This window comes from Gobio gobio (assembly GCF_949357685.1).
Source record: "Gobio gobio genome assembly, chromosome: 19".
Lineage (NCBI taxonomy): Eukaryota > Metazoa > Chordata > Actinopteri > Cypriniformes > Gobionidae > Gobio > Gobio gobio.
Genome location: NC_137112.1, coordinates 5583518 through 5606414, shown reverse-complemented (window position 1 = coordinate 5606414; position 22897 = coordinate 5583518). Strand labels below are relative to the sequence as shown.

At 42.0% G+C, this 22897-nt stretch overlaps 2 protein-coding genes across 2 annotated transcripts in view; one reads left to right on the top strand and one right to left on the bottom strand.

Moving 5' to 3' along the window:
- The window catches only part of traf3ip2b (TRAF3 interacting protein 2b), a 1379907-nt gene that overhangs the window by 515048 nt on the left and 841962 nt on the right, over nucleotides 1-22897 (bottom strand). The gene's annotated exons all lie outside the window — the stretch shown is intronic.
- On the top strand, nucleotides 14236-20903 carry LOC307143141 (dual specificity tyrosine-phosphorylation-regulated kinase 4-like; the record flags this gene model as incomplete). The annotated part of the gene is made up of 12 exons (XM_079844445.1): nucleotides 14236-14280; nucleotides 16099-16218; nucleotides 16420-16465; nucleotides 16585-16721; nucleotides 18281-18411; nucleotides 18583-18723; nucleotides 18863-19001; nucleotides 19942-20023; nucleotides 20151-20323; nucleotides 20411-20471; nucleotides 20568-20676; nucleotides 20765-20903. The coding sequence occupies 12 exons, from the start codon at nucleotides 14236-14238 to the stop codon at nucleotides 20901-20903; spliced, it is 1323 nt and encodes a 440-aa protein (XP_079700571.1).

Genomic DNA, 22897 nt, shown 5'->3' with positions numbered 1-22897 from the left:
AGGATTCTTTATTGAGAAAAACGTGCTGTCTTTCCGCTGAGGTCATCAAGTCTCTCTAAAGGAGTTTGTACATTGTAATTTATCTACATTTCAGGAGGAGGGATTATACAGTAGGGGAGGAGACACTCTGAACAAAACACTGCAAATGTTGTATAGGTAAAAGGACACACCCTACTATGAGAAGCCCTACCAGTCCCATTGAATCAGCATTACTATTCGCATGCTGATACTGGCCAGGAACTCCAATTCCAAGAGCCATCCCAGAGCCATTAAAGACAAATGGTGCTCATTTTACTTACAATGAAGAGAACAGGAACTGGCCTGGAAAATTTGCATTGCAGACTAATTCATCTGATATCATCATTTTTACCTTAAATGCTAAATGCAATGTACTTTCTTAAATGTGTAATCCCACAGCTTATATGAATGTGTCACTATATCTATCCTATCTGTCACTGTCTATACCTATCAGTCAATATATCTAATTTAAATCTAGCCTAAATCTAGCCTAACTAACCAAAGCGCACTATAAATCTCACATATCGCAAAATCTCTCTCCTCTCACAAAACACCACCAGGTGAAGTTGGATTTACTTCACTTTTAAACTTTGAGGTAAATTAGGTTCATACTATGGTTCATACAGATGTGTGTGACTGTGTGGTTTGTTCCCGCCCCCTTTAATCAACACAGTTTCGGCAGGCGCCACCTGATGAAACACTTCGAAGCTTCATTTAGCCATAGTCACGTGACATGGGTGTTTCGAATCACAGTTCGGATCAGTGTTTCAAAACATCTGCGCTTTGGGGTCAGTTTTGCGTCAGCCATCCCTACCTGGAAGTCTGTTCGTCAGCCCGATTACCTGGTCTGAGGAGACCCTGCCCTCTACCGATGTCTCCACCAACGCCCCGCCGGGCTGCTCTCCAGACCGCCAGTATGTCACCTGCACTTGGCGCACTCCCCTCTTTCACTCCTCACACACCTCTCTGGGCACTGGCCATCCAGGGGTCAATGAAACCCTCTCGTTGCTACGACACCGCTTCTGGTGGCCAAACATGGCTGCGGATGTCAGAAGGTACGTGAGAGGATGCAAGGATTACGCCATGTCAAAGAGCCCTCGACTCCTCCCCGCCGGCAAACTCCTTCCGCTGTCCGTTCCCAACCGCCCGTGGTCACACCTGGGAGTGGACTTCATCACAGACCTCCCGGAGTCACAGGGCTGCACCTGTATCCTAGTGGTGGTCGACAGATTCTCTAAATCCTGCCGTCTTCTTCCCCTGAGAGGTTTGCCTACTGCCATGGAAACAGCGGAACTTCTATTTAACCATGTGTTTCAGTATTTCGGCATTCCAGAAGATATAGCTTCCGATAGAGGTCCCCAGTTTATCTCCCGAGTATGGCGAAGCTTCTTCAGACTCCTAGGTGTGACCGTCAGCCTGTCATCTGGGTATCATCCTCAAACGAACGAACAGACGGAACGGAAGATCCAGGAGATTGGCCGGTTCCTCCGTACCTTCTGTCATGGCCACCAGGACTCCTGGAACCAGTTCCTAGGATGGGCCTAGGACGCCCAGAACTCCCTCCGCCAACCTACCACCGGTCTAACACTCTTCCAATGCGTACTTGGCTACCAGCCCCCACTATTCTCCTGGTCTGGGGAACCATCGAACGTTCCCGCTGTCGATTACTGGTTCCGGGAGAGTGAGAGGGTCTGGGACTCAACACACATCCAACTCCAACGTGCCCTCCGCAGACGCAGGATGACAGCCAACCTTCGCCGTTCAGAAGCCCCATCTTACCAGCCAGGGCAGAAGGTTTGGCTGTCAACCAGGGACATCAGACTGCGTCTGCCGTGCAGGAAATTGAGTTCCAGATTCATTGGCCCCTTCACCATCCTGAAACAAGTCAACCATGTCACGTATAAGCTCCAGCTCCCTCCTCAGTATCGCATTCACCCCACTTTCCATTTTTCCTTGCTCAAACCTCACCACCCTTCTGTTCCTCTCTCCACAGATCCTGGTAAAACTCCGGAGCCCCCCCTTCTGCTAAACCTGGAGGAAGGAGCTGCTTATGAGGTTCACGAGATCTGCAACGAACACAGACTGACATCACCCAGAGCACTTCCTGTTTACCAAGTATCACCTGCTTTGCACTTACCTGCCACGCTCATTCTGGTTGTCAATAAACTCTGTCATCTCTCACCAGCACTTGGTTCCCGTGTCTGTCTGTTTGTAACAAAGGCATTATTGCGAACCTTTTAAATCAAGCGATTACAGTCACTGCACTTTTTCACTTCAGCTTCAGAGTGCAATTCAATATCTCCTTAACTTTCAACAGTATGGAAACATCACGCACAATCACGGGCAGATGTACCGCGAGGCAGCAAGAAATTCTGTCCCTCTCAAAACCCGCCTGTTGAAAACCTTTGAACTGTCGGACGCTGAGAGAGCCAGCAGGATTTTCTCCCTTCAAGGACTGGGTGACAGCAAACCATCCGAGCTCATGGACCGTATTCTGGATCTTTAAGGCGAACACAGACCTGATTTTCTTTTCACTCAGCTTTTCCTGCGTCAGCTGCCTTCCCAAGGGAGAGCTGCACTAGCTAACACCACAATCACTGATTGTCGGAGGCTGGCTAAAGAGGCCGATACATTTTTCCTGGCAAGTCAGGGACATTGTACGCCCGTGCTTTTTCCCACACACATCGCTTCAGTGACATAGGACGACTTCACACTCATCGCTGCAGCCACTTCTCGTCGGCAGCAGTTTTCTGGCCCCTTCAGGCTTGTGTTTCTACCTTGCAAAGTTTGGAACCAAGGCAACCAAATGTCGCCCACCATGCAGTTTCGGTGGGTTGGGAAATGCCAGGGCTGGCGCTCAGTAGTGGCCATGAGCGTCGGCCGCGTAGGCAGGCTGCTCTTCATCCGCGACAGCATCTCCGGACGGCGTTTTCTGTGCGACACGGGAGCACAGAGGAGCGTCCTGCCTGCATCCCGTTTGGACATGATGACCAACAGCCAGGGCCCTCCTATGGAAGCTGCCAATGGTAGCCCCATCCGCACATATGGAACGAGGTACGTTGAAGTATGTTTCGGAGGACAGCAGTTCGGCTGGGACTTCGTTACAGCAAAGGTTGCCGTCCCCCTCCTCGGTGCTGATTTTTTGTGTGCACATGGACTGTTGGTGGATGTAAAAAACCGTCGTTTGATTGACGCTGTCACGTTTTGCTCTTATACAGTTCCCACGCCCGTTCACTGTCAAATCCCTACAGGAGTTCCTCAGCATGATGAATTTTTACCACCGCTTCATCCCTAGAGCCGCTCAGCTCATGCGGCCCTTGCACGAGGCCTTGAAAGGTAAACCCAAGCACGCTGTGGACTGGACTGAGAGCAGAGACAGGGCTTTTGCTGCCACTAAGGCAGCCCTAACGAACGCCACCATGCTGGCGCACAACAAAGTGTCTCACATTCAGTCCGGTTATGACGACGACGCGGGACTTCTCATTCGCGCGAATAGCGCTGCAGAATGCCTATTCGCGTCTTTTCATTGACTTAACATGAAATGTAACTTAACATGTAAATCACTCGCGCGAAACGCTTCATTCGCGTCCGGTGTGAACGCACCATCAGAGGACGAGGACTCCATCCCGCCCTCTGGCATTCCCCAGGCTAGCGCCCCCGCAGCCTTGCCTCAATCCATCTTCCTGGATGTGTGCGAGCGAGCGGCCGCTTGTCTCAACATCGGCTCCACAGAGCGCCACCGACCAGGAGAGGGATATTTACGACGGGAAAATGCTGGGATTCCCCTCGGCCCGAGGTAACAACTTTCCCGTTCTCCTAGCGTGCGCTAAGCACACAAGGCATTACTGGAGCGACCCGCTCGACTTTAAACACGGTCTCGCGGGTCTGGAGGTTAAAATATGGCGGCTTTCGGCATGGGTTAACCGCCCGCTATTGAGCGATCGCCAGGCACCTCACCCTGATGAACCGTTTTTCTGCTTCGGTGCACCAGGCCGCTTATAAATCCTCGGCCTTGGCTGTTAGGGCCCTAAATGTCTCCTCCTTCCTCTCCGCTTACCAGGCGGAAATTTTGGACGACCTGGGACAACAGCTAGGGATCTTCCTCTCCTGCATTATGGAAGGAGATCATCACGGTTTACAACCTTGTTTCTCCGTAACGCTCGTCAGGCCTTCCAAACCTTTGGGCCCTCCATGGCGCTTTGCTTTGTAGGATGTGACCAGGAGGAGAAGGACGAGGCCTTCAAGTTGTGCCTTCTTAGGAAGGCGGCCCCAAGCTAGGCGCCCACTGTGCGTTTGCCTAATTCCCCTGCCCCGGGACATAACTTTCATCAAAACCGTTCTCGAGCGACAAGCTCTTTGAACTCTCTTTCTGCAGTAACCCTGTCCAAAAGATGGAGGGTTTCTTCTGGAGGGTGCCCCCCCTGTGGCTGTCCAGCCTATGTGTTTAGTGGATGGGGTGTGTTGTGAGGGAAAGTGCAAAAGCAGTGTCACCACACCGCACATACTGTGTCCCCTCACTCAGCTAATAAAGGCTTCGGCCCCAGTTTTCCCAAAAACAAAATACACAAATAAACACAAAAAACATTAAATCAAACGAATCAAATTAATTTGTTACAGAGAGATACCCTCTCTCTGCAGTGAAAGCACGTTCCTCTGCAAAGAGTGGTCACCTCTCTGAACTCACGCTTGCCGTCCCTAGTTTTCCCACTAGAGGGTGTCATTGCATCACAAATAAGCCAGCTGGGCATGCATTAAGCCAGCATGGCTGGACTTAGTCTCCATGCGAGCGCGTCTCTCTCAGGAGCACATTCTCTCTCTGATGAACTGTCTGTCGCAGTACAGAGAGGGGGCGAGGGTGCAATATCGCACGTCTCAGGCTACAGGGTCTTATGGCTTCATCTATCCAGGTTTTGCCACTAGGAGAATGAGGGCATTCATGAAATGGGTTTTGTCACTACATTTCAGCCCGTTACACAATCTTTGCCGTTCTGTGACAGTGACGCGCACCCGCACTGCAGCTCTGCACCACTGGAAGAGCGTGGACTTTTCCGCACAGGGCGCCCCTCAGGGGACGGTTATGTTGCGTAAAGTTGTGACGATGGATACGTCCTTAACAGGCTGGGGTGCCACCCAAGAGGGCAGAACTATGACCGGTTTGTGGTCGTGCAAACTACGTTCAGAGCACATCAATTATTTAGAGCTTCTGACCATTTGGAAGGCTCTGAATAATTTTCTGCCTCATCTGCAGGGACATCATGTGCTCGTACGCTGGACAATACCACGGCAGTGGCTTAAATCAATTGTCAAGGCGGCGTGCGCTCGTCGAAACTTCATGCCCTAGCTTACAAGCTGCTGGTATGGAGCAGATGTTTTTTCCTGTCGCTACGCGCGACTCATGTTCCGGGAATTCTGAACAGAGGCACGGATCTTCTATCGAGGGGGAACCCGCTCTTCGGAGATTGGCGTATTCACCCTCAGATAGTGAGCATGATATGGATGAGATTCGGACAGGCATCCGTAGATCTATTCGCCTTGCGCGAAAACAGCCATTGTCCTATGTTCTTCTCGCTAAAGGACTTGGACGCACGCGCCCCTCGGGGTGGATGCACTGGCCCACTCGTGGCCCAAAGTGCTGCTGTATGCCTTTCCTCCCCTGTGCTTGATAATTCCTACATTGACCAGGGTGAAAGAGGGACACCTGTCTCTCATTCTGATAGCACCCAGGTGGCCCAAAGCGCCATGGCTGGCGGAGATAATTCCTCTGTTACATGCTCAGCCGCGGCGCCTCCACCTCCGCACAAACCTATTGTCTCAAGCGAACAGGGAGATTTATCACCCACACCCGGACAGGGTAGCTCTCTGGGCCTGGCCCGTGAAAGGATGAACCTGAGTGCGTTAGGGCTTCCCCCTTGCGTGGTGGCTACTATACAGAATGCCAGGGCCATTTCTACACTGTCCTTATATGGCTGTAAGTGGCAAGTGTTCGATGAGTGGTGTGATGGGGTCTCACTTCATATCAGTGTTCAGTCTCTGATGTTTTGTGTTTCCTCCAAGACCTTATGGATAAAGGCAGGTCCTTTTCCACTATTAAGGTCTATCTGGCAGCTATGTCTCAATTCCCTTTTGAGCCACTGGGGGATATTTCCCTGTCTTTTAAGACAACTTTGCTCTTGGCCTTGGCGTCAGCCAAACGTGTCAGTGAGTTACATGCACTCTCGGTTCACCCCTCGTGCACTAAATTCTCTCTGGGCGGAAATAAGGTTTTCCTTAAGCCTAATCCAGCCTTCATGCCGAAATGTTTTCCTGCGCTCACATCGGGGGTATTGGAGCTGTCCGCTTTTCACCCTCCGCCCTTTTCCTCCGCAGAGGATTAAAGGTTAAATGCTCTGTGTCCGGTCCGTGCGTTACAGACGTATTTGGCTAGGACCAGTGCATTCCGGAAGAGTGATCAACTCTTTGTTTCATGGGCTCCTCCCGATAAAAGGGATCCCCTATCTAAGCAACGCCTTTCGCATTGGCTTGTGGACGCTATCATTTTGGCTTACGAATCAAAGGGAGTGCAACCTCCAGGGGACATCAGAGCTCATTCTACGAGGGGCTTAGCCGCCTCTTGGGCTCTGTTCAGGGGAGTATCACTGCAGGATATCTGCTCTGCTGCCGGTTGGGCTTCTCCCCATACGTTTGTGCGTTACTATAGGCTGGATGTTACCAAAACTCCGGTAGCACATTCGGTTTTGGAGGTGGGGTCTTCCTAACCCTGCCTTCTCTTGTGTGTGCCACACACATGGTTCATGCCGTGCTTGTACACCGCAGTTACGTGTGTGCGTCGGTGTGGCGGGTTCATGATTATGAGACGTGCACCGCCCTTTGGGGTGACTGTCTTTTTCTGGCTAACAGAACCTCACTGTGAGTGTATTGGGCAATCGGGGAGCTGTCCATGTCTCTCCCATAGCTGGATCTCGAACACGAGATGATGAAAGAGAACAATAGATTACTGTCGTAACCCCGGTTCTCTGAAACATCGAGTGGAGAGATCCACCAGCCTTGCCCCGCTTGCTGCACGAGAAGCGAATATACTTACTGGAGTACAGTAGCGCGTGCAGGTAATTATATGCCGCAGGAAAGGGGCGGGGCGTTACCGGGCATTGGCTGCGCGCTCCTTTCTGTCTTGCCAGAATTGGATGCTTCTGCAGAGGTCAGGTACGGATGCCCTTCCCATAGGTGGATCTCTCCACTCGATGTTTCATAGAACCGGGTTTACGACAGTAACCTATTGTTTGAGTGTGTAACAAGACACGAAACAGAACTGAAAGGATTACACGCTTCAGAGTTAAAAATTATATAATCAGAATGTACAACATGAATACATTTTTCAAAACCGTGTCTTTGACCCTGAATCATTATGGTACACTTATAATGAGTGTGTGACTATTTCAGACCGGTCAGGTAGGAACCGCTGCGGAGGAGCACCGTCCCTGCGTCACTCGCCATAGACATAAACAGAGAGAAGTAGATCCGGCTGCAATGTTCTTCCGCGAGACGCATGCAGTTCTGTTTATTAACCGCGAGAGCACAAAAAGTTACAGACTGCAGCTTTAAATACTCTAATTTGATTTATTTATTGTGCCAGTTCCGAAATTAATGAGAGATTGTGTCAAAAATGTCACCAAAATTAATACAAATTCTCACAAAATTCAAGCTATATTGTTGCAAAAAAAAGTACTTGTATGAGATCTGGATTTTTGTGACATTCCTAAACGTAATTTATGGAGGAGCGAGCCGATCTAATCTTCCAATCAACAGCCAGAGTATATAAGCAGCTGCTTACCGCTCCTCAGTCTCAGCTGTTCCAGCATCCCACCACCTCCCTAACTCCACCTTTATCTTAGATACCTTGCCCTACATAATCATATCCTATATTTAGTCACTGTGGGTGGGGGTGTATCAGAGCTCGAGTTGAAGCTGCTTCATCCAGCCCTTCATCAGGTGACGGCAAGCCAAATAAGTTTTACCTTATATCTTTTTCATTTGATTGGTAATGTAACGGAGGCCAGCTAGTAGTTTCTGTGCGAGTAAACCTCACTCCTCTGATCTCAAGAGACGTTCTAGCAACTGACGCTAGAGGTTGCAGCCTTTAACCTCCTTGTTAGAGCGTCCGACTCTCATGCCGGCAGACCCGGGGTTCGAGTCCCGCTTGGAGCGGGCGGTTCGAACAGGAGGGGTTACAGTAACGTCTCTATAAGTGTCCTATTCTAATTATATTTATTAATTAAAAATAATGCATTTCTCAGGCGGTAATGTGGATCTTTATTCATTTAAGGAGTGCTGGTTTGGTCTTGACTCTGTCTCGCCCTGTTTTGGACTTGGTTTTGTTTTTGTCTGCAGTTGATAATACCTAGAATATCAAAATCAACTGCAGGCGGTCGATCCTTTTCCTATTTAGCACCGAAACTCTGGAATAGTCTTCCTAGCATTGTTCGGGAAGCAGACACACTCTGTCAGATTAAATCTAGACTAAAAACACATCTCTTTACTATGGCATACACATAAAACATTTTTAATTTATATTATTCAAAAAGCTGGGGAAAAAAGGTGGTGTCCAATAGTTGCTGGTCAGTTTGTGTGTAAATGTACGTTTTTTTGTTACCAACATTTTCCACTTCTGATGTCATTTCTAGCGAGAAATTACTAATGTAGTAATTCATATTTGTTTAGTTCTCACCAAAGTTTTCTCTATTTTGCTGTAGATCATTAAACTGTTACACTGTCTAAGACGTCTGTCCGAAATCAGTTTCGTGAGGTGCCTTCATGCACAAACGCTGCCTTACAAGCCATTGTCTTAACGAGTCACTGCCTAGGTTTTCGGACACAGCCAATGAAAGTTGCCTGATTATATATGAGAGATGGTCGAATTGTAGTGTCACACAGTAAAAAACGTTGGGTTATTTTTTTAACCCAACCGTTGGGTTACACATATTGGGTCAATATGTTGGGTTATTTTACAAAAATGTTGGGTCATTTTAACATCGTTGGGTTATTTTTAGTAATAACCCGGCCATTGGGTTACGGTTTCAGCAGCGATGGTTCAAATTTTAACGGCGAAATGCCCAGTGACAGTCAACAGAAGAAGCTGCTGCAGCCTGATTATGATTTGAAAGGTAAGTCCTATCGTTTTTTATGTATACAACTTTTATAACATTATGTATTGTGTACTGAAACGTTGAATATAGTATAAAACTGAATTTTATATTATATTTATTAAAGTTCACTTTTAATGCTCATCAGTTTTAATGCTCTCGATAGCAAATAAACCCTAGCTATCCCAGTTAGCGCCTGGCAGCAATAAAGTAATTAAAACATTATTCTAGCGAAACTGTTTAGAAACTTACTATGGTGATAAAGTAAGTAACGTTAGGCCTAGTCTGAAATCGCTATAAAATGCCCCGCGGAGCATTATCAGCTCGGCCGGTGCGCGCGAGCTCAGACCCGGTCACTCGACAGCACAACAGCGCTGTGAGATCCAGGGAGACGCGTTTGAATTCGCCGAAATATCTGCTTTGAGATGAATGAGTGCAGATATTCCCCAACACCAATGAACAATTAGGCTAGTTCACGACAGTTAGAATGTTTTCCAACCCACAAATTACCGAGTTTTACTGTAGTAACGCAAACTGCAACTGGTATTTTGGCAGAAATGTGTTGTATATTCATAATGAATGTCGTCATATGCATATAGTCATGCATGTTACTATTAAATGTATTACAAGAGTAGTTAAAGCATCCAATTATAGTATTTTTTCTTACATAGCTATTACAGTTTTTGCCTTTATTTTAAATGTGTTGTACTAAATGTGTTTTAGACATATGGATTCATTTGTGAGGCAAAGACTACATCAATTGCACCTCTGCCATTTAATTAAAGGTGAGTAAGCTATTGAATTGGGAAGTTGTATACAATTATTTTTAAAGACTAGTCTTCTTTTCTGAAAATGTTTCTTTTTTCCTGCTTCATTCTAATGCAGAGGAAGGAGTGGATGAAAGGTTTACGCTGCTTGATGACAGTGGTTCTTGACTCTAGTCCTGGAGGATCCCCAATAGTACACAATTTGGACGTCTCCCTTATCTGACACACATTTCCGGTTTTGGAGTCTCTCTACTAACAAGCTGGTAAGTTGAATACGATTAGATAGGCCAAATGTGCAGTGCTGGGGCTACTACAGAACCAGGCTGTTTGGGAAACAACCTGTTTATTACTTATGTATTTTTGTTTGTTTATTTTTTCAGCTGTCTTCCCTCTTTTTCATACGGTATGTTTTCATTTCAATAGAGTATGAGTTGTCTGATGACTGACTGATTTAATGGCAAAAGAACTTAAGAAGCCCTCACTGCCAAGTCGAGGAGTTCATTGAGACGTACAACACCTCAACAATCTGTGCATGGATCTGATCATCTGGAACAAAAACTATTGAAGATATGAGTAGAGAACATCCCAGACTTCACGATTATCCTGGAATGGTGAGTTTAATGATGTTCATTATAAGGAAGGCCTGTCTTATTTTGGAAAAATTGTTTTGGTTGCATCTAAGTGATTATGAAATTAGGTCCATACATGTGGTATAGGTGAAAACTTTTTTTTCTTTTTCTGTAAACTCTTTCAAAAGGTGATCATGGAGAAATTCCCTTTAAAACCCTTCCTGCCATCATCGCCATACCTCACAAGTGGAAACAATGGTGTGTCCAACATATGCTGAAATGAAGAGAAGCTTAAATGACATATCAAATTAGCTTTGATAAAGTGCACCGCTCTGTGGCTCATATGCATCCATTTATTCTGTCCTTTAGTGATTCTGCTTGTGGGTTAGTTCACCCAAATAATTATCCCATAATTTACTCACTCTCAAGTCATCCTAGGTGTATATGACTGATTTTCTTTCAGACGAACACAATCTGAGTAATATTAAAAAAATGTTCTGGCTCTTTCAAGGGGGGGGGGGGGTGTTAATATTTTTTAATAGAAAAATATCTATATTTAAAAATGTGTAGACTAAAATAACTAACTTCCGGCAGACAGCCTTTCGTATTCAACTTACAAAGAAAGTGTAACGCCTCTCGCAGTTCAAAACGCTTGTTCTACGCCCAAAGTCATCGTCACGCCTGTTACGTTTTTTTCGGAAGTTGAATACGGAAGGCGGTCCACTGGAAGCTAGACATTTTACTTTATAACGTGTTAAATATAATATATTTGTCTTACACAAACCCATTGATTCACTTCATTGGGTTCTTATTAACCCCGGGAGCCGTGTGGATCACTTTTATAATGGATGGATGCACTTTTTTGCATTCACATTTTGTCATTCACTGCCATTATAAAGCTTGGAAGAGCCAGGACATTTTTTAATATAACTGATTGTGTTCGTCTGAAGAATGCCATATACACCTAGGATGACTTAAGGGTGAGTAAATCATAGTTCACCCAAAAATGAAAATGACCCGATCCCATTAATTACCCTCATGTCGTTCCAAAACTGTAAGACTTTCGTTGTTCTTCGGAACACAAATTAAGTTCTGTGAGCTTTCTGTTCCTCCATTGACGGCCTATGCAACTACCACTTTCAAGGCCCAGAACAGACATCATTAAAGTAATCCATGTGACTCAAGTGGTTTAGCCTCAATTTTATGAAGCGACACGAGTGCTTTGTGCAACAACAAAAAAACATCACACAACATCTGCTCTCTCATCAACACAAAACACATGCGTCAAGGTGCTCTCGTGAACATGCATTGAGATTAATATTTTGTAAATAAAGTGGTAAATTATGGTTAAGGGATAGAATATACTCACGTCACTTCATAAAATTGAGGTTGAACTACTGGAGTTAAATGGATTACTTTAATGTCTTTACTGCCTTTCTGTGTTCCGAAGATGAACAGAAGTCTTACGGGTTTGAAAAAGCATGAGGGTGAGTAAATTATGACAGAATTTTTATTTTTGTGTAAACTATCTTTTTAACAGCAGGTGTAATGACTAATTATAGTGACAATTTTTTAATTCAGTACAGCACTACTTCATTGTAACTTTTATGTAATGTAACACTGCTGATGTTGTCACTGCATGCCAACTGAACTTTATTTATTCTTTTAAGGTTGGAACTAACGTGGTGCATTAGCTGAACAGTGAGACAAGCCAGGATCCACATAACAATTCTTGGGGACAAAGAGAACTCGCAGGTTTTTTCATTTTCAGTGTGGAGGCAGTTGAACAGAAGACCTTATTTCAAGCACTGGATGTATGTTTCAGATTTCTTTATACATCTATGACAAACTATCCAAAGACCTCTGCCCCCATTTGGGAGTTTTTGCAGCATGCAAACTTGAATATATCCAGAGGAGTTCCTTCAACACATTGCTGCCTCATTAAGAACTTTGATCATCATCATTTGTATTTGTTTTGCTACTTAAGGTATGTTTACAACACATCAATGCAGTGTACAGTGCATTTTTTTAATAAAGTAGTTTATTTCTGGAAGGATTTAATATTATGAATTTGTGTATTCTGTTGTATAGGTTTTGAATGTAATATTTCTGTACACTTTTGTGTAGTTTTAAATGTAGTATTAATTTTTGTGTTGTATGGACACATTTTATGTATGTCTACTCTATGTACATTTGTGTGTATGTTTCAAATATATGTTTTGATTTGAATGTGTACTGTTTGTACATTTTTTTAAATAGGTTTTGAATGTATTTGTGCTGTGTATTTTGAATTTAATATGTACACATTTATGTATATTTACATTAAATGCTAGACTCCCCAATATTTAGTTTGACATTTAAAATGTATATTTTAAAATGTATGTATTGTTTCTTACAAATAAACAATCTGTATTTGAAAATGTGTATTTTATTTATTAAAATAATGACATGAATAAAAATAAAAAGTTAACTCAACTGTTGGGTTACTTTTTGGGTTTTTTAACCCAACATTTTTAAGTGAGAAAAAAGACAGAAGCCCTCTGAAGCAGGGAAGATAAGGGATAAAGACAGAGGTAAAGTGATGTAGGCTAATGTTTACTAGCTATCTAATTGCATAGTAGTAAAATACTAATGTTCGCTAATTAATTCCTGTAATTTTTACCTTAAACTTTAAGCAAGCAACTCTTCTGGGTTCTCCAGAGGCCACAGACAGAGTGATTTTGATTTAAAAACCATATCCGTTTTTTACGCATGTAATATCACTTTTTTAATAGCCTATAATGTTTTTACTTTGCAGTTGTGCAGTTTTAAGGGGACATATGGCAATATTAAAATGTATTTGCTGACATTAGTAATGATATTTATATACAGATTTTTTTTTTTTTAAATGGCAACATTTAATGTAAAATTCACATTAAATATCTAAATTTCTCAGTTTAATTCATGGTGAAAACATGAATGTGCATAGTTTAGTGGAAGATTGCTGCCATCTACTGGAAAACAAACACATTTGCTAGTTCTCAGTAGTTTGTGCATGAATGCTAGATGCAGTTGCTCTTTGTGTTTTGGCTGCTGTAGGCGCTATTTTTGTACAGTTTAACTATCATCAGCCTTTTTAAAAATAAATAAATATATAATGAACATATAGAATGGGACTGGTCATCATATAAAACAACATATGAAACAAAACAAAAAAATATGAATGAATAAACATCAATGCATTACAAAAATAAAACAGAACCAGTATTTCCACAACCTTGACGCAAGGGGCGCCAAGTAAAATCTTGCTAGGGCAGCAAATTGGCCTAACCCTGATTTGGCCATTGATTTAAACCCCACTTTTTAACCTCGACTTGTATCTCTTTAACACTTTTTTGCCTCAGTACATTCATTACATTCCAATCAGTTTCCAGTGAAGTGACGTGTGACGTCACTTAGAATTGATAGATCCGCGCTTACTGTGACGCCATCGTTCTAAAGTGTATTCTCTGTCAACTCTTCACGGACGACTCAGATAATTCTAAACTTTACCTGCAATTCACATCGATTTATACTGACTCAGATAAGTCTAAACTTTACCTGCGATTCACATCGATTTATACCGACGATACTTTGAATACATTTCAGCCTTTACAGACATTTCGAAACCCTTCAATTGCCTTCAACGACTTTGGTTTACTCGTTTAACTCTTGAAGAAAACGCTCGTTGCTCGGCCACCGACCAACGGACCAAAAGAGAAGCCCATGTCGGGTTTAAGGAAGACGCGGGACCCGCCGAAACCGGCTCAGGTTTGTAATGTTAACAAATGATTTTATAAAGATTAACTTGAAGTGACAACCATCAGTTAATATTTAAAGTCTGTTATGAAGTATTTACATTGACGTTCAATGTGGATGAGCTTAAGGGAGCACACTGAGCTTTATTGGAACAGCAAACCGTTTTTTAATGAATAAATATTATTACATTTAAAAGGACAATTTCGCTAAATAAATAATCTAGGTCATGTATTAAGTTCATACATATTTTAATATGAACAGCTGTTATTGAGAATTAGGGCTGTCAAATAAAAATTCGAATTTACAACAACAACAAAAGCAAAATGCAAAAATTGCAAATGCAACAATGCAAAAACCGTGCATTCGAATTTCTGTATGTGCATGAATTTTGTATATCCACATATTGCGCAGCTGGCAAAGACATACTTGATCATACCTCAGCGAAAACGCTCAGCACTCGCTGCAGGTCAAGTTGACCATTTGGTGTTTTTCACCAACAATATGCAGATGTTTAGTGAGTGGGAATGGATTGTTTCTGAATGTCCGTTTGCTATTTTGTGTTCATCACGTTGTCTGTTGAAGTGTGTTTTCTCAGGTCACTGATGCACTTTTGTTAACTAATTTTCCTTACATGCTCATTAATGAAATTATATTTCATTTAATAACAATTGTTTGAAAATTGAATGCACTTTAAAAACTGAATGCCATTTAATTCCAATAAAAGACGCAATGATTGATTTGGTTTGCTTTTGCGCAACATTGGATATTATTATAGGATACAATACAGTACTTTCCCCCTCTAAAATGAAGTATTGCCTTTAGAATTCGAAGAGAATTCGAATTTTGATAATATTTAAGAAAGAATTTTGAAATTAGCTTTTCAGCCATTTTGACAGCCCTATTGAGAATATCTATGAAATTATACTTGATGTCACACTGAAGCTGTGATTTTCATAGTGCACCCTTTAAGCTGTTCTTTAAAAATTACAGCATTGTAAAACCACAGAACATCAATAAACTATAAATGTATAATATAATGGATTTAAAAGTACAAGCCAGTAATGCCTGTGAAGTAATACATTAGTGTAGCACCCAATCTTATACAGCTAGTAAGCTAACAATGTTCTGTAGCATCTGCGCTGTGTTGCTAAAACTATCTTTTGGATCGAACTGTAATTATTTCCCACAACCAGGTTCCAGGTTACAATATGCAAAAGTCTAAACATCAATCTCTTAATTTTGCAGTAAGAAGTTAGACTTATCCAAAATAAAGGCTTAAACATCTAAACAAATGCACATTTCAGGGGCTACTCTTCTGGTGAAAGTTTTCAGACAGCTTTCAAAATCACAATCAAAAACACCTCAATTGGTTAAGACATCAAGTAGGATGATAAATAATTTGTTCTTTTTATAATCTGAGCTCAAAGATGTAAGTGTGCTTAATGGGTACTTGAGCTTAATAGGTACGTCGTTTACCCTAGTATTTCACAGGCAGTGTATTTACGTGCATAATTATTTGTTTGGTCTCTTAGATTGACATGATTTTGCAGTCAACAGGAACTGTAGTGTTTATACTATATAGATATTAATCCAGTGGTCAAATGTTGTATGGCCTCTCCATTTTCTGTGTAATTAGTAACCTGACTACTAGCGGCTGGTCTGGATGTGCAATTCCACAAAAAAACTGAAATGTAAATATATGTAAGCGGTGGGAAAATGTAAAAGCAATCATTTTTGGTGTAATTTCTTTGATGATTACAGCACTGGTCATACCTTGAGTGGACAATGACATGTTATTGAGGCTAACTTTGGTTATCTCCTCTTCTTTAGGTGCTTCCAGCCAATGCTCCAGTGGTTGCACAGGGAATCGAGCCCCAGCAGAGCGGACGATTGTTAAACCTGCCCTCCGAGCCTCTGCACAAACTCAGCCTATGCACCTCTCAAATGAGTGTGAGTTCTTTTGCAATTATTTAAAGCACACAATAGATTAGAATCCCTGCCTGCCATCGGTAATACAGTCACAGATCATTTCATTCATTAGATAAGACATTTTAGTGAGAGATACATTGACTCCTTAGAAAGCTAATGTACTTACAAAATATGAAAAAAAAGTATAGCACTTGAATGACAGTTTTTGTTTTTGTTTTCCAGCAAGAAAGAAAAATGCACATGCAGCGAGATCCTCTTAGTGTCAAGGGTATCAGATTATTAATGTTTCATATGCATTTTAAAAAAGTTGATTTAAAGAGTGTACAACTGATGTGTTCAATTACATGATAAATATGGTAAACTCTTTTTTTCTGTCACCTTTGTCAGAGGCCATTGGAAAATATGGCAGATGTCTGACTGAGTTTGAGAAGACGGAGATTCTGGGATACGTAGTTATCTGGTTTGTCGGCCCGGAAGCTATGAAGACCCAAAACTATGATGACCCGAATGGCTATTATAGGATGGTATGTATTGTCATTCATGTTAAATAGCCCCTATTATGGATTTTTGAATGTTACCTTTCATGTGGTGTGTAACAGATAAATGAATGAAAACCACTGATCTATTAAATATATATAGAGCAGTGTATAGAAAGTTATTGTCTCTCAAAAGTAAGAGTCGACTAGTTTTTCAAACAAATCGCAAGCCGTTTCGTTGTAACATCACGATGAAACATTAGCATTATTGCCTGTCCACTTATTGCGCGCGCAGACACCAGGGAAAACTTGAACCGCCTCCAACACTGCACCGGATACTGGATAGCATCATGTCGAGAAGACGCTGTGCTCTACAATGTGTTTATAGGCAGAGGAATCACAGAGGAATTGAATACCGGAAGTGCGCGTCGAAATAGTGTATCGAATCTTCCGGTTTTGCATGTTTTCAATGTGCTGTGAACACCTAGCTGAACAAACGTCCCTTAAAATAAGCATCTGAAGGATGATTGTAAAATCCGGACATTTTCAGAGACAGGAGAAGAGATAAACTGATCATCACTGTGTACAGGATTTTCCAAACTCTGCTGAACTTGTAGTTTTTAAATCCAACATAAGCCGAGGGTCGTAAACATGTGTGATTATTTCACCACACGGTGTCAGTGCTCGTCTAAATAGTGGCCGGGATGAAGTGTGAGTGAGACCTGACGAATAAGATCTGAATGAACATATTTATTTATTTTTATTAAATATTTTAGTCATTATTCTGTCAATTTTCATTGACAATCATTTCACTGTATATGTAATTCACACATTTATGCCAAAATTCAGTTAACGAATTACTGTTTAAGATTAATGAAATGTAGCCTGGTCCTACCAGACTCTCTTACATTTCATTTGTACAGAGAGTCTGGCCGCTCTCCATTGACAAGCGTTAACTTCCTTGAAGGCGGGTTCTCTGTTGAAGTTTAAAACTATTGGATCTGCCAAGAGCCGCTCTGGATCTGCCATAACCAATCGCTAACGTTTAGTCGTGACGTATATCATGCGCCGTTCGCCTCTTTTTCTCACATGGAAGTCCGTAAAAATAAATGCAGCCACCTCAGTGATAAAACCTTGTGCATTCGGATTGTGATTTATTCACGGTGAGGGGAGAGTTTTGTGATCGGGAACGCGCTGCTCACGTGGTCCGTTAAATGATTGCATACTGTAAATAAAATATCATATGCTTGTGTGATAAGAATAAATGCTGTCTTAAATAACGGCCCAATTCAAATGTTTACGTGCTTTTCTTCCTTTTATTTTTTGAGCGGTGATTAAATATATTGCTCTTGAAAATACTTGCCAGCATTTAAAGAAATAGAAGTCAAAAATGTATTTGAAATTCAATTAAAATCATACTTGTATATTATCCTAAGTAAAAATGAAAAAAACTATTAGCGTCACCGTGGCAACAAAACAAAAATAACAATATTACGGTCATATTAATGCAGAAGATTTGCTTTTTCAAACACATATAGTCCATAACTGAGATGCAGCTGTGAGCTTCTGTTTCTGGATGGTAAATGTGTCTTTTGTGTTGTTCACAGGTTGCTCATGACCACATTGCCTATCGATATGAGGTGCTTCAAGTGATTGGTGAAGGTGCATTTGGTCAGGTGCTCAGATGTCTGGACCACAAGACCACTGAGATTGTTGCAATTAAAATACTGCGCAACATGTAAGAGTCTGTTGCATTCCATAATTTAAATGTACAAATGATTTGTATTTGATTTTATGTACTTTGAACTAAATATGGTTTCATTTAAAATAGACTTGTAACACAAAACTGTTGCTGCTGTTTGGCTGGAACTCTTCAGGTTTAACCCAGTATGTCTTTGTTGCGTAACAGAACAGATCAAATTGACATGACAGAGGTCAAGATTTTGGAGGCTCTGCGCAAGAAAGAAAAAGACACCAGCACCAGCACCGTCCAAATGAAAGATCACTTCATCTTTCGCCAACATCTCTGCATCACCTTCGAGATTATGGGGTGAGTGTGAATGAGAGGATAGATTTTAGCAGTTTCAAGTTGCAGCGATTTTTCGAAATACTAATGCATTGGTACATGTAGCAGAAACTCAGATCTTAATCAGTTTCTAAAGGACATGTGTGTTTTTATCTCTGCATAGATCAAATCTGGAGGACATTCTCAATCAGCAACTCCGCCGGGGCTTTCCCAAGAAGCTGATCCATCATTATGCTCGCTCAATGCTGAAGTGCCTGCTGGTGCTTCACGATGAGAAGATCATTCATGCTGACCTCAAGCCTGTAAGTTAACTAACAATCAACATTGTCTTAACCCTTGTGCATCCTTAGGAACATTTTTGGCTTTTTCAGTTTTGTTTTTTTGATAACTTTGCCTGTGGTAATGCTAACTGCATAACATTTTGCCACAGGTGTGTATTTTATTGGAATTTTACCCGTTTCCTTTAAAAAAAAATTTTTGCACTAGGTACACAAAATACTTCCTCTTAGCATCATTTGGACAAAAATGTCCCCATTGCAATTTTCAATCCTATTGCCATTTAACTATAAAATGATGCTATCTTTGTGAATAGGCTTTTATTCTGTTGGCAAGGCTTCAAATTTTTAATTTTTACTATTTTTTACCAGATGTTGCCATTTTTTTAGCAAATACTCACTTTATTCCTGTTTTCTGTTTATGCGTATTATAAAGCCAATTTGATAAATTATGCAGCTGTAACTGTGTGGGTGTGTTGGTATGGATGTCAGAGTGGTGTGTGTGTATGTATGTAATAAAAAAATTGTGTGTGTGTGCTTGTAATGTTTGAGAGACAACAAAATCTTACTGAGAGCTAATTTTTTGAGATATCAACCTCACATTTGGAACACAGCTTGTTTAGATGGATGGCTTTGATAGCAGTTTTAGAGTTCAACATATTTCAAATATTTCAAAATATATATATTTTTTATAAAATATTATTCATAAAACGTTTTCATAAATATAAACCTCTATAACTTTTTTTGGTTTTTAAACTTTTTTGTCTTCTTTAAAATGAGACCAAACTTTAGTCTGTGCTCCCAAGATTATTTTTTTTATTACAGTTACATTTTTGTCCTCTATGTGTAACTTTTTTTAATTGATGCACAAGGGTTAAGTATACAGATTTGTTTGTCTTTGGTCTGATGCACTGTTAGAAGATCTACAGTGAAATCATTTGTTCTATACTGCTTTTGCTCTGTATAGGAAAACATCCTGGCGATCGACAAAGAGCACTCTGACATCAAGGTGGCTGATTTTGGATTGAGCTGCTTTGAGGATGAGCAAGGTGAGTTAAGTTATAGAGGCTTTGAATGGGAGAGAGTTAAGTGTTTAAATATGTGCGAGATTTGGTTTTGTTTGAGATTATTCTTGCATTTTCATGACCCTCCCCTCTCTCTCTTCATCCATTGTAGTTTACAGCTACATGGGAACTCTATGTTACAGTGCACCTGAGTTGCTGATACGACATTCCTACGGCACTGCCATAGATATGTGGAGCTTTGGCTGTGTCCTAGCAGAGCTTCACACTGGGAGGTCCATCTTTACCGGCATAGATGATCTTGATCAGCTGTCCTGTATAATGGAGGTAAAGGCAGTGTATGAAAGTCTGCTTTCAGAAACATGAATATTCATTTAATGTCAGAGTTTATATTGATTGTGTTTTATTGTTTAGGTGCTTGGAATGCCTCCCAATGATGATGTAGAAAAATCTGAATTTTGGACTGCGTTCTTTGGTGAGCTCAAAACACACACATGATGTGATTTTTTTTCAGTTGTTTTTAGTCTGCTATATGTGCTGAACTAGTATTGTGTGTTTTGTTCTATTATAGCTCATGAGTGGAAACTCAAGACTGTAGTCAAACCCATATCTAGACCTCTGGCCAGTATTCTGGGGAACTCTGATAAAGACTTTTTGGATTTTGTGAGACGCTGCCTGACGTATGTTCATTTTGATTACTATACAAGATATTTGTTTATTTGTCTGATGAACGTAAATGTACTGACCATGTATTACTAACCTTTCCAGGTGGGACCCCAAGATGCGCATGACACCACAGGAAGCCATGCAGCATAAATGGATCATGGAGGGTCACAAGACTCCTGAGCAGCTGGAGGACAGAACTGGGCAACCATCTCAGGACCCAGGTCCCTCAAAGTACTCATAAGCCGAAGGACAGCACTGGGGAACCGTCTCATGACCATCTCAGGACTCGAGTTCTGAGATGTTTCCCAGTGCAGAATGAGTGTGAAAGGAGATGGTTCCCCAGTGCAGAATGAGTGTGAAAGGCTGGCACGTATTCAAAACCTGTACAATCCAAAGAAAATATCAAGCCTCAAGCCATCAGTGAAGCGCATACAATGAAGTGGTGACAAGGAGGGAGATGTTTATAGTGCTTTTATTATGTACTGTTGTACATCCAAAGTGCTCTAAAATCATATCAGGAGCCTCTCCTCACCCACCTGGATGACCTAGAGTCCAAACTACAAACACAAGAGCTTACGCCCCACTAGCCCAGGAGGTTGTCCAGGCGTGCTTTAAAACCACCTTCGAGATTTATGGGGTGAGTGTGAATGAGAGGATAGATTTTAACAGTTTCTAGTTGCAGCGATTTTTCGAAATACTAATGCATTGGTACATGTAGCAGAAACTCAGATCTTAATCAGTTTCTAAAGGACATGTGTGTTTTTATCTCTGCATAGATAAAATCTGGAGGACATTCTCAATCAGCAACTCCGCCGGGGCTTTCCCAAAAAGCTGATCCATCATTATGCTCGCTCAATGCTGAAGTGCCTGCTGGTGCTTCACGATGAGAAGATCATTCATGCTGACCTCAAGCCTGTAAGTTAACTAACAATCAACATTGTCTTAACCCTTCTGCATCCTTAGGAACATTTTTGGCTTTTTCAGTTTTGTTTTTTTGATAACTTTGCCTGTGGTAATGCTAACTGCATAACATTTTGCCACAGGTCTGTAATTTATTGGAATTTTACCCATTTCCTTTAAAAAAAAAAAAATGTTTCACTAGGTTATGCTATACTCCTGATCGATTGCTCCTGTCTCCTGTCTGTCTGTTTGCCTCCTGCCGGTCTGTAGCTCTGTACAACCTTGCTTGCGTTTGAATCTCTATTTTGATATATCTTCTTTGTTCTACTGCTAAATATAACTTACTCATCACCATACATTGTTTAAATATTATAGGCTTCTCCGTAGGCGAACAGGGCTTCACATGTGATAAATGTAAGGAGATAGTTAGGCTGACGGAGAAGATTTCAGAATTAGAAACACGCATCCATACTTTATCTGAGAGTAGTGAGGATGTAACAGCTTTAGATACTGATTTGGATGCGAATAGCTTAGTGAACTCTGTACATTCTTCGGTTCCGGCTGCAGGCCCCCCGCAGCAGGGAAACTGGGTGACAATGAGACGGCATAGTCACAGATCAAAAAATCACTTTTCCATTCCGGTTAGAACATCAAACAGGTGCTCCCCTCTCAGTGAAGCACCCACTGAGTATCCTGTTGAAAGTGCCCTAGTCATTGGTGATTCTATTACACGGAACGTGAAAATAGAGACACCAGCCACCATAGTCACTTGTTTACCGGGAGCCAGAGCGCCTGACATCAAAGCAAATTTAAAAGTGCTGGCTAAAGCTAATCGTAAATTCTCTAAGATTATCATTCACGTCGGCACTAATGATGTTCGACTTCGCCAGTCGGAGATCACCAAAATTAACAATAAAGAGGTGTGTGAACTCGCTAGTACGATGTCAGAGGCTGCTTATTGTTCTGGACCGCTCCCTGTAAAAAGGAGTGATGAGATAGTTAGCAGACTATCATCACTCAATGGCTGGTTGTCTAAGTGGTGTCCGCAAAATAACATAGGGTTCATATACAAAAGAAGCAATGGAACAGATCAGGCGGATCCCCGTAGAGATGCAGGCGAGCGAACCAGGCAGAAAGGTGCAGGCAGAGCAGTCACAGACAGGCAGAAGCAGGGACGCAGCGGGCAGCACGGCACAGCGGAATCCAGGAACCGGAACGGAGATCACACAGGGGAAAACAGGAACACACGCCGACGACACACACTAGGGAAGCCTGAAACGATCTGACAATGAGAGTGGGTGAGAGAACTGCATATAAAGCCCGGTGATTGAGTGC